Source organism: Sceloporus undulatus, unplaced genomic scaffold (genome assembly GCF_019175285.1).
Source record: "Sceloporus undulatus isolate JIND9_A2432 ecotype Alabama unplaced genomic scaffold, SceUnd_v1.1 scaffold_16, whole genome shotgun sequence".
Lineage (NCBI taxonomy): Eukaryota > Metazoa > Chordata > Lepidosauria > Squamata > Phrynosomatidae > Sceloporus > Sceloporus undulatus.
In genome coordinates this window covers 1322513-1335588 of record NW_024802938.1, presented here as the reverse complement: position 1 = coordinate 1335588, position 13076 = coordinate 1322513, and the positions used below count along the sequence as shown (strand labels likewise).

The 13076-nt window shown below is 38.9% G+C and overlaps 1 protein-coding gene across 4 annotated transcripts in view; it reads right to left on the bottom strand.

The window, feature by feature from the left end:
- Positions 1–13076, bottom strand: part of LOC121917372 (sorting nexin-14-like) — a 67496-nt gene that overhangs the window by 31739 nt on the left and 22681 nt on the right. For all 4 annotated transcript variants that reach the window (XM_042443291.1, XM_042443289.1, XM_042443290.1 and 1 more), the window contains 6 exons: positions 10888–10932; positions 10722–10802; positions 10246–10360; positions 8281–8436; positions 6975–7099; positions 6162–6220 (listed from right to left, as the gene is read on the bottom strand). In XM_042443291.1, the coding sequence (XP_042299225.1) occupies positions 6162–6220; positions 6975–7099; positions 8281–8436; positions 10246–10360; positions 10722–10802; positions 10888–10932 (581 nt within the window). The remainder of the gene's footprint in view (positions 1–6161; positions 6221–6974; positions 7100–8280; positions 8437–10245; positions 10361–10721; positions 10803–10887; positions 10933–13076) is intronic.

The following is a 13076-nucleotide window of genomic DNA, read 5'->3' as shown; positions in this document are numbered from 1 at the left end:
TACAGTCTCTTGAGTTGTAAGGAACACTTGATCTATAAGAAATCTCATTAGTCATGCCAGTGCATGAGCAGGCACGAAAACATTAAAAACTGAAAAAACCATCAACATTGATAAAAGGAAGAAAATTAGTATGTCTCCTCTAGCACTCTACAGAACCAAACATATTTTCAATAAAAGAACTGAAAAAAGGAAGCCAACAACAGGGAGTGCAGTTATGCAAGATACTGTACATAATCTTAAATGTATTCCTCTTATAGAGTTTTCAAAATAATTTTGGAAAGTAGATTAACATCTTGCCTAAAACACTTTATTCATCATTCTAAAAGAAAACAATAATTTCCCCCACTTTTTTCAGGCCTTCGCATCATTTAGAAATAACGGGCACACACACTGAATCTCTGATGCACAGGTGTATTGCACCTTCTTTGAAATACATCTGAAAAAGTGCCTCATCAGTCAATTGTTCTCTCTCCACAAATCCAGAAACTACTTACGCAGGCTGAATAGGGTGAAGGAAAGCCAGGACTCAACTGGTGGAAGAAGATATGCGCAGTGATGGAAGAACCTTCCTGTACAACCCCTAAATACCTGGGAAGGCCTCCAGAGCAAGGCACTAGGTGGTTCAGAGGGCTAGTGGCAGGTATGGAAGGAAGAGAAAAAGTGTTGCAGGAGCACAGGGGCTGTCTGGGAAAGGAAAGTGCCTTTGGTGAAGTTTCTTCTGCCACAACTGGATTCTGGCCCACAAATTCCATTGGAGTGCAATGCTAAACCTGCTCCTATTGAAACTGCCTTTTGCAAAACCTGACTAAGACAAATCCCACTACTTCATCGCTCTATTCTGGTTTGGGAGTGGAGAACCTGTTTATGAACAGAGGAGGGAAAACAAACACTGAAAAATGGCCTCAAAATATAGAGATTATAAATACATTCTCCAGCATTCTCTGGACCATCTCCCTCTATGTGCCTTTATGTTCTAAACAAGAAGAAATGAGTTTCATTTGAAGCCATGAACTGTTAGAATGTCTTTTGTAACCAGACACAAAACAGAAATTGTCCATGAAATAGAGCATCGCCAAGACAGATAAACAGACATGCTTATCTGGGTGGTGATGGTGCTGTGTGTGTGTGTGTGTGTGTGTGTGTGTGTGTGTGTGTAGGGAGGCAGGGAGGGAGGGGCTGTATAAAGCATGCCTACCATATATATTCAACTATAAGTTGACCTCATGTATATGTCTAGGGCAAGTTTTGGGACCAAAATTATGAATTTTGATATGACTCATGGATAAGTTGGCGGTAAAACCAGAAAGGCAAACTTAATTTCTTAATCTAGAAACGCACTAAGCATCTTTTGCTTACAGCAAGTGGTACCTACAGAATGCCAAAGAAGGAAAACAACCTTTTAATAACAGTTACAAGATAACTATACTATGTAGTTAGCTGCTAATGCACTACTCCCATAAAATAAAGCAACAGCTTCAGATGAACAGCCCTTAAATATAGACATTCTGATTCCCCAGTACATTTATGTTGTTGCATGAAATTCTGAGGGGTGGTGGTTGTTGTTTTTAAAGACTATTTGTATGTTGATACTTCCAAACAGATAATGCCATTCTCCTAATTGGTAATTAGTATTTAAGAATGCCTGGTGACAGATTTCTAGTTAAGAAAACTGTAAACAGCAATGCATTAAGCCAAGATGAATGCTATTTTTGCTAACAATTTAAACATGGCAGGGATATGTTGTTATTTGCAGAATTTCTACATAAATATAGCCTGGAAACAATCTTCCATGTAATTTAAATAGTGTGTCCAGTGACATTTGTTATAAAGGCACTATGATATACCAGTAGTCACAAATTGGTGCAGTATGAACAAGCAAAATCAATGGCATATCAGCTTGACCTACTGAAAATCATCCAAATTGAGGTTACCTCTGCAATTATAGAGAAATAATATCCAAAAAGCCAGGACAGGCTTTTTTTGGTTACCTGTAACTCTATTTCTTTGAGTGGTCATCTGAGAATTAACACAAATGGGTTATTCTGCAAGCGCCTGCACAGCAAACTTTGGAAACTTCTGCAATCAATGGCCAAAACTCTATTTGCAACTTTGTGGCAGTACCTCTGCCCACTTTCTTATAAGCCCTCTAGTGTTCCTGCTCTTTCTCAGTTCCATAAAGTATGCCGCATAGCAGCAATAGAAAGGAAATAAAGTGAGCAGGACAGGGGAGGATGGGCAGGATTTGTATGAATTTGCAGATGACCACTCGAAGAAATACTGTTTACAGGTAAGCAACCTGTCCTTCTTCATGGTCTCTGAGAATCACATAAATGGTTACATTGCCAAGCTTTGGTCAGTGGGAGGGAGTGTCATGTCACCAGTTGTAAAGTTCAAACAAGTTGTATTTATTTAAACAACAATAAAACTTTTAAAGTTTGAAAAGTGCATTTGTCAGTGTCATTTGTTTTGGTTTCAAAAGCAGATAAACACATGCACTGTAATAAAATGTAGTGCAACTCAGAAAGCAACACTGCCCTCCCAAAGGGAGCTGTGAAGGCCACAAAAACAGCCCTCTGAGATCACATGTGGCCCGTAGACTGCACTTTTCCCACTCATGCTTTAAGATATAAGCAACAGACTAATACTTACATATCACTAGACAGTGGAAGGGATTGCCTGGCTTTCCCTGCATCAAAAGGCAACCTACCCCCTTATTTTGATGGTATTTTGCAATATCCTTAATAAAGCATTGGTCAGATTTACAGTATCAAAGTGACTAGCCAACAAGAGATGTAGAGCCCAGTGTGTGCTTCATTAAGTCATTTTCAAGTTAAGCCTAGCCTATAAACAGAAATGTAAGTCTAGCTAAGGGATTGCTGTGTGAACAAAAGAGAAACTCCATCTTTGCCCCCTTTTCATAAACACTTAGTATCACATATACAATATGTTTGTGGAAAAATGACAAGCCAATTTTGGCTTTTGTAGACATTCTAAAATCAATTTAGTACAACTCAGACTCTGATAGCAGATTATATAAAAAGATAGCTATCTGGACTATTATAAATTCAGGAACCATGTGAAACAGGGACATGTGGTAACAAACAATTTTGTTGCAACTGTATGTAAAGAAACAAACCAAGCAAAAGTGCAAGACTCAATAATTAAGCAAGGGAAATGTTTTTCAAATACAGTTACCCTGGCAAAATAGGAAGTAACTCCTCTACAAATTGGCCCCATTCAAATGGCATATTATGAATGAGACAATATGTTGGTGCTTGATTCCCAGTCACTTGAATGGTATATAGGATTGGGTGGTAATCATGTGGTCCTCCAGAGGTTGCTGGACCACAACTCCCAGCATTCTTCACTAATGGCTATGGTCATGGGGAGTTGTAGTCCAGCAATATCTGGAGGGATAAACAATTCTCATCTCTGATCTAGAAAAGCCAGACTTTCCATCCATGATGCCTATAATTCTAACATAGAAACCAGGAACTATGGGTTGTCTCTCAGAACACAAACCAGAAAGACAAAAGAAACCATGGTTGATCTGTCTGCCTTATTCCAGGTGGAGACAAACTAGAGTTTCTGCTTTATACATGAAAATAAACAAAGTATGGATAAAAGATGTGTGTGTGTGCACGCACGCGTGCACATGTGTGCCCATGCACCTTCAATTAATCTGTCAACTTATGGTGATTCCAAGAATTTCATACAGTTTTCTTAGACAAGGAATCCTCAGAGGTGGTTTTGCTAATTTTGTCCTCTGAATTACAACCTATAGCATTTGATACTCATTGGCAATCTCCCATCCAAGTACTAACCAGGGCTGACCCTACTTAACTTCCAAGATAAGACAGGATCTGGTGCCTTTAGGGCATTCAGGCCCTCACAGAAGGGATATAGTTTGCTGAACTTCTCCTGCTTCCAGGAGGAGCCAAACAGGATCAAGATACACAAGATTATTTGTACATCTCAGTAAACATGTAATTCTTAGCTCTTACAAAAGGAGAGGCAAGGGAACTAAACAGTGGCTGAACATACCTCTAATACTATACTACTACTAAATATGTGATAACCATTTCACATGCCCTGCTGTAGTCCAGTCCCACTTATGCAAGCAGGGTTTCCCTAATCATAAGGGAAAAGGAAGCAAGTGAAGTAAGTCTGTGTATCTGTGGAGCTCTGTACTAGAAATGTATTGGAAAATACATACACAAGGCTTTGAATTCAAGCCAATGATTTGAAAGGATTTATACATATAAACAATAACAACAGCTATGACAACAAACCAGTTCAAGTATGAAGAGCTTTGGTAATTTCAACTAAACTAATGTAAACTTCAAGCAAGAATAGTGTGGTAAGACACTGTTTACTATAGGACCTGCTGCTCCACAAATTAATTTCAAGCAACCACCGATAATGATGGTAGAATATGATTATTTAAACCAAGGATGTGAAATCCTCTGGTTTATAAGCCACATGTTGCCTATAGGAGTCCCATGAAGCCTTTGTTTCCCATCCCCAAAAATTAAAAAAAAAAATTGGAAGTAAGGGATCTCGAGACGGTTGTGCACGCGCTGGTAACCTCACGCCTTGATTTCTGTAATGCACTCTACATGGGGCTACCCCTGTGCTTGACTCGGAAATTACAGCTGGTTCAAAACATGGCAGCCAGGCTTGTGTCAGGTACATCTAGGAGGGACCACATTACTCCGGTTTTGAGGTCCCTCCACTGGCTGCCTATCAGCTTCCGGGCCCAGTACAAGGTGTTGGTTATCACCTTTAAAGCCCTAAATGGCTTGGGTCCAAACTATCTTAGAGACCGCCTCCTCCCATACAATCCTCCCCGCGCTCTCCGGTCCTCTGGGAGGAACTTACTGCAGCCTCTAAAATCTAGGCTTGCGGCGACCTCCCAGAGGGCGTTCTCTGCTGTCGCCCCCAAACTCTGGAACGACCTGCCGGATGAGATCCGTCAGATAACATCATTAGACAGCTTTAAAAAAGCGGTCAAGACGGATCTCTTCCGGCAGGCCTTTCCAGATTAACCATCCTGGCCCAGGTTCCCAGGTTCCCTGATTCCCTCATTCCTCCCGTGGCCCCATCTTAGAGATGGTTGAGGATCAACAGAGGGATATCAGGGTTTTTAGTTTTAATTGCTGTTTTTATCCTTGATATTGTATTTTTAATATGTTATACTATTTAATACTGTCTTAAGGGGGGGAGGGATAAAGTGTTTTTAATTGTCATATTTTATATTTTACTGTTGTTAACCGCCCGGATTGGTTTGCCAGAGGGCGGTATACAAATAAATATTATTATTATTATTATTATTATAAAAAAAAAACCTTTGGGGTTGAAAAAGCACTCTGGCAATTAATAACCTTTTCAAAAGAACTCGCCCCAAACAGCAAAAGAAGAAAAGTTGCTGCCAACTCAGTGATAGGTTATGAGGTTGGGAGCTGGTACAAGTGGCTCTCCAATCCTTTGCATGTGCTCACCCTTGCCTGAAGAGATATGCTCCCAAAGCCAGCAAGACAAAAGGTGGTAATACTTATTATATTATTCCAGTGGCTGCCTTGCCCTAATTGCTAACCACAGGTTACCACTAATTTTAAAAGCTTAAATGATTACAAATGACTGACCATGTTCAAATAGTGGGATATCAACCATGTTTACTGTCTTTTTGACCATGTACATATTTCTTCCTTAGGTCTACAGAAGGCCCACTTGGTCCTTTAAAGAACTATGCATGATATTGGTATGAAGCTTAACAGAGAGAGGAAAAATGGTTTTACAAATATATTTAAAATCCATATTTTTTTTAGAACAGAGCTGAAAACTTGAATGTGTTGACTGTACTTATGTTTCTCTAAGAAAATACATACACAAATCTAAACTGGCAGGTTATGAAATGCTACAAGGTGGCATTATCATGCAATCATACTACTGCTCATTGCATCTCCTCAGTATGGTCACATTCAGTTTTTGGGCTTATTGTTTTTTTTCACTCAACAGTACAGTTTGATAATGTTGTAACACATTTTAATGAAGAATATTTATACACTAAATTATCACAACCAAGTTTGCTATCAGCTGCAAACACATTTGACAACTGTGCTATTTAAAACATTCAACACATACAAATATAGTATACCCACTTGTTTGATTTGGAATTGCGTGTTGGAGATTCATCTTCTTTTAAGATATATCTGAAAAACTAAGCCAGGGATGGGGAGGAGAATTATTAAAAATCACTAATCACTACTGTACTCTTTCATTGTATTTATGTATTTGGCACCCAATAACAGTTCTCAGCGCAACTTACATAAATACAAATAATGCACAAACAAAAATCCAAACCAATCCCTATACAAAAAAGCAGCAATAACTTCTATTATAACACACAAAAATATGCCCTTTCAACCATAAGAGACTAAAACATAAGTAAAACTGACAAAAAGATCTTAAAAGCTTCACAGAAACAGAACCACTTAAAGATACAAAGGGGACAGCAAAATGCACAACAGTTTAAAAAACTTGAGAGAATATAAACTCTTTGTCAGTTGCTGAAAAAACATTAGGAGAAACTACACATGAACCTTTTGGTCAAAGGCTTTTCACAGGTTGCGGATGGAGCTACTACTAGGAAGGCTTCCAGTTCAGTATACTGCTTATAGTATCCTTGCTACTTTGGAGAGGTAACAAGGAGAAATGACATCACTATGAAAAACAATCTAACTTTGAAAATGAGTAGAATGTGAATTGATAATGTGTTATCAATAAGGAGAGTTACTTTGAGCTTAGTTAGTAATGACTTACATTTAAATAAACACAATCAAAGCAAACCTTAAAAAGGTTTCCCAGTTCTGAGTCATTTTCTATTGTTCCGCACTACTCTGCATTACCTGTGGGACAAATTTTTAAAATCCATATGAACAAAAGTTTAACAACAAGTTTAACATTAGGCTTACTTCATCAGTGTGGCAAAATCTAGGTATGAAGACTGTCTCTAAGAGGGAAAAAACATGTTCAAAGGCTTCATAGAAGCATCTCATTGTTTGCAGCTTGACAACATCAGCATATGGTCCTTCAGCAACTACAGGTGGAAAATGTGAAAAATATTAATCAGAATCATTTCACTACTGTGGAAAACATCTGCAATCCATAAATGCTCACTTAATTTTTTTTTTTTTTTTTTTGTAAAAATTAGTATTTACAAGCAGGATCCAAATTTCTTCTCTTCTATACCATTTCCCCCTCAAATACCAGTGTCTAAGCAAAGAAGGATTTTTTAAAGTAAGAAGGAAAACATGGCAAAATGAATGAAAACTGTAAAATTTGAGCAAAATGTTATAGATGAACCCAAACTCAATCATTGGTAAGCTCCACTTTTGTCCAATATTTTTACTTTCTGATGGGCATGAACTATGATCTATACCAAAGCCATACAACTTCAGTGGATTCATGGACTAATTTTCTGCACCCAGACCATATAGAGGAATATGTGAGGGAGAGATAAAAGAATTAGAATCACTACTGGTATGCTTTAATGTTAGCCAGTGCGAGAGGATGCTGCAACTCATTTCAAAGGGGAACTTCTGCTCTTGGAGGCTTCCAGAAGAGGAAATTCATGTGTTATTTTTTGGTTGGGGGAGAGGAGAAAAAAAGCGGTCCAGAGAAATATGAAACCCCAAATGTGTGTGTGTGTGTGTGTGTGTGTGTTTTCCCAAGGCTGCAATGACCATGACTGTGCTAGCATTCATATCAGATAGCATGACAAAACTTTCTTCCCTTCTCCACTGCAGTCCTATACAACACCTGAAAAATGGCTTGGGTTTCCTAGCTTTCCGCTTGTGAGTGCATGGGGACTACAGAGGGATTATCCACCCTCACACACACACACACACACACACACACACACTTAGTTGTGTCAACATTAAACAGTTTTGTGGATGCTGGTCGCCATATATATAAGAAATAAATGAGCTAACACCTAATGGACACTCTATGGTCCCAAACACACTGAAGAAATAATCCAGTTTGATTCTGCTTTAACTGCCCTGGCTCAGTACTAGGGAATTCTGGGAACTGTAGTTTATTGTGGCACCAGAGCTCGCTGATAGAGAAAGCTAAATGTCTAACGAAACTACAGTTCCCAGAATTCCCTAGCATGAAGCCAGAGCAGCTAAAGCACTCTCAAACTGAATTATTTCTGCAGTGTGTTTTGGACCTATATCTCTATAGTTCCAATTCAAAATTTCTATCAGTTCCACTTACTACTCTGTATCTCTTCCACGATGAAAGGATCAAATTTAATTTTGTCAATGCTTTGATGCAAACAGTAGGTTTTGTAGATTTTCACTACTTCTTCATGAAGAGACATCATCTCATCATCAGTCAATTCTGGCTGTAAAATTCTGTCATTAAATTGCTCTGTCAGGAAAAGAAATGGGGGGAGGTAAAAGAAATCTATTGTTATTTGAACGCTGACAATATTTTATGTGGAGTAAAAGTGTATTCATAAAATGTTACACTAATACTTTAACAATGAATCAACTGCCAAGTGGCCATTAGCTGAATTTACGCTTGGGATCCCTGCATTATATTCCTTTCCAATAAAATCTGGATCAGCAGACAAATGATTATTTTTTTAATTCTGAAATTTGGGGGGGGGGGATTTCCAGGGTTTTCTTTTTCCAGATGAAGAAATGGAAATTTGAGGGAAATACATATATGCTACGTTTTTCATAGTAAACCCAAGCTTATTGCATAACTAAAATAAAATGCTTCACTCCCAACTTCATTAGAATATAAAATTGTATTATTTTGTATATTATTTATATTTTGTACATTTAAAACTATAAATGGCTCAATCTCATACAAGTAATATTGCGAATATATACATTAGTAAACTCAAGAAGTACAAACTGCTCTACTCTTTGCTACACAAAACTCACATATCTTTCAAAATAAAGCATATTATCTGAACAGAAACATCTTCCACCCAGCCACAATGTCACAGAGGAGGTTAGCTGCATATGTGGATAAAGTTCAACTCAACATTGAAAATGCTGAATTTTTGAACAGTGTATCATCATTACAAGCAATGAAGGCCACTTCTCCACAATCCATTCTCCTCTCACTAGGATAACAGTATCCATCATATGTAGAAATGCATCTTGGATTTGAGTTTTTTGTATGTCTAGTGTTTGACAGGTATTATCATATTCTAATTCTGTAAATGATTTTACACAAACATCTTCACATTTCATTTAGATGAAATAAACCCTTGTCTTCAAAAACATTTCAATTTTAAACAGTGTTATTGTTTATGTATTTTCCCCAATTTTTTCAATGGAAAAACTAATTTTCTCCTTAGAACCCCCCCCCCCCAATTTTCCCATGTGTTCAGATCTGCGGCCCAACATGACCACCTTTATTTCTTCTCCTGCCTGCCTGCCTTCTATTGCTATTGGCATTACAAGCAGTAATATACACTAGGAACCCCAACATCCTCAGACAACTTGTTTGAATATCTGAACAGTGGATGTTACCCTACAGCACATTTGTGTAGAGCTAGAAAAACTCTCTCATGAGACCACAAAGGGATCTTGCAGCATTTTTAAGACTGTGAGAAAGAAATTTGTAGCATAAGTTTGGTTGACTCAGTCTACTTCATCAGATCTTAGAACATCCCTCATGAGAAAAAGCCACACACTTCCTTTACAATGGTGGTCAACTCTGGTGTATAAAGAGGCCAATTTTCTGCCTCTAGAACCATATGTGGGCCACATGGACTGGCCAAAATGCCAGAAAGAAGAGAAGGAGGGGAAAGAGAACAAAAACCAGGAAGAGTTCAGAAGTTTACTGTTTAACTTAAAGGGAGGAAAATCTGTTTTTCAAAACCAAATCTGCAGGGTGAACTGATGAAAAAGGGCAGCCTAAAGAACTGGAAGGGTGGGGGTGAGAGGCTACAAAAAGCCTCCATCAGCTATAACGAAGATTTTCCCTCCAACCCTTAAATCCCAAATGCAGTGTAGAGGTGAAAAAGAACTTCTCTTCTCTACAAAGGAGATTTGTAGTCTGACTGGAGGAAAGCAGGCACCAGATGGAGGTTGGTTGTGGGATGCTTCAGGCCTGTGGGCAGGAGGGTTACTTGCCACTACTGGGACTTACAATAAAATGAATCATGAAATGGGTTATTTAACAGAAATAAGGTAAAAACATCTTATGGTACCTTACCTACATCAAGATAAAACTGTAATACATGCACTGCTCCTTCTTTTTTCAGAAAATTCATGAAGAGAAAGAAAATATCCTGGTGGCCTCTGATTTCTTTCAATTCCAATTGCAAGGCCTGTATAAGAGCAACACAATTGAATTTGTTTCCAGGTGGCTGTCGAGATACCTCTCTCTTTTTAAAAAAATCTACACGTGGCATTTAAACTTTAAACCAGGGGTTCCCAACCTTTTTGACTCGCAGAGCCCTTTTTAGAATCAATTTCTACGGCAGAGCCCCTAAGAGGCCTACCCTACATCTTACAAGTTAATGGTGTTTAGTTCAGGAGTAGTGTTTCTTATTCTTTAATTTCATTCAATTTTTTTCTTTTATTTTCCTGGAGTGGCCGTCAGGCACCTGGGAAGTGCATGTAGAACCTTAAGGGCTCCTTGCGGCACAGGTTGGGAACCACTGCTTTAAACCATTATTTCATCCTTACGGAAGGCTTCTTATTTCTGGGCTCGGCAAACTTCTGCAGAAAGGGAACCAATGCTGAAACAGGCTCCGTTGCTTTCTCAGGCTGGAAAAAAAGACAGTATCCAACTGAGCATGACTATGTGACTGCATCATCAGCATGATATTATTCTTGCTCTGTCAATACTCACAGGGCTGTCATCAATGAAGATAAGTAGCAGATGATTCACAGTATCCTAATGGAAGGAGAAAAGACATATACATATATTTATCAAACACCTGGTACCAACAGTAACCTACATGAAGCCGATTGCTAACACTCCCTGACATTACTGAAAGACATTCCTCCTTAGCAAGACTGTACAAGGTATCAAAATATTACCAACAGAAGAAGGCAGCACTAATTACTCTCCTTTCTCTTCTATGTGAACAGAGTCTTTGGACACTCACAAACACAGAAAAACCTATTTAGAGGTGAGATGTGACAGAGATACAGACAAATACTTGTATGGACAATGGAATAGGACATCAGTTCATTCATCTTTTCATCCACATCTACCAACGTGATTTCAGAATGCAATTTTAAGAAAACTAGACAGATCCCAGTCTCAAACTAAATGCCACATGGCATAGTTAGGGTGGGGGATCAAGCCATTTCGTTGCCTGTTTTCTAAAATGCCTTACTTCATTCCTGGAGCCCTGAAAGCAAAGGCCCTTGTTTATTTATTAAATGTATACCACACCTTTCTCCCATGATTGAATCCAGGGCAGCTTACAGTAATGTCAAACAAAATTAAGTCAAAATCTTATTTTACAAAAGTTAAAAAATAACTGTGTACTTTTAAAAACATGGTTGTTGTAATGATGGTGGTGTGCCTTCAAGTTATTTCTGACTTACGGCAACTCTAAGGTGATCCTTTCACAGGATTTTCTTGGCAAGATTTGTTCAGATGGGGTTGCCTTTTTCTCCCTCTGAGGTACAGACAGTGCAACTTGCCTATGGTTACCCAGTGGATTTCTATGGTCAAGTGGGGATTTAAACCCTGTTCTCCAATGTCACTGTCTTACACTCAAACCATCACACCATGCTGGCTCCAAAAACCAGTTTAAAACAGTTAAAACACATTGAAAATATTAATATAAAAGATAAGAAATACAGTACACAACTCCACCCACATTCACCCTACATAATTTAAATCTCAAAGGCCTGGCTGAATAAAAAGGTCTCCATCTTCCTATGGAAAAAGAACAGGGAGAGGGTTAACCAGACCTTCTGCGGAAGGGAGCCTAGGACCAGCCATGGAGAAGGTTCCTTTCATATCCTCACCACATGCATGTGTAATGATGATAGGACTGAGAGAAAGCCTTCCCCTCAAGATCTTAAAACTTCAGCTGGCTTGTATAGTAAGATATGATCTTTTATAGACTGGACACAAGCCATTTGTTGTTAGAATCACAGAATCATAGAGTTGGAAGAGACCACAAGGGCCATCCAGTCGAACCCCGTGCTATGCAGGAACTCTCAATCAAAGCATCCCCGACAGATGGCCATCCAGCCTCTGCTTAAAGACCTCCAAGGAGGGAGATTCCACTACACTCCAAGGGAGTGTGTTCCACTGTCAAAACAGCCCTTACTGTCAGGAAGTTCCTCCTAATGTTGAGGTGGAATCTCTTTTCCTGGAGCTTGCATCCAGTGTTCCAGGTCCTGTTCTCTGGAGCAGCAGAAAACAAGCTAGCTCCCTCCTCAATATGACATCCCTTCAAATATTTAAACAGGGTTATCATATCACCTCTTAACCTTCTCTTCTCCAGGCTAAACATCCCCAGCCCCCTAAATCGTTCCTCATAGGACATGGTTTCCAGACCCTTCACCATTTTAGTCATTCTCCTTTGGACATGCTCCAGTTTCTCAACGTCCTTTTTGAATTGTGGTGCCCAGAACTGGACACAATATTCCAGATGGGGCCTGACCAAAGCAGAATACAGTGGCACTATTATTTCTCTTGATCTAGCCACAATACTTTTATTGATGCAGCCTAAAATTGCATTGGTCTTTTTAGCTGCCACACCGCACTGTTGACTCATGTTCAACTTGTGGTCTACTTGGACTCCTAAATCCCTCTGACATGTAGTCTCCTTAAGCCAGGTGTCCCCCATCCTATATCTGTGCATTTCATTTTTCCACCCTAAGTGCGTTACCTTACATTTCTCTATGTTGAATTTCATTTTGTTAGCTTTGGCCCAGCTTTCTAGTCTATTCAGGTCATTTTGAATTTTGATCCTGTCCTCTGGAGTATTAGCTATTTCTCCCAATTTGGTGTCATCTGCAAATTTGATAAGTATGCCCCCAACTCTGTCATCCAAGTCATTGATAAAGATG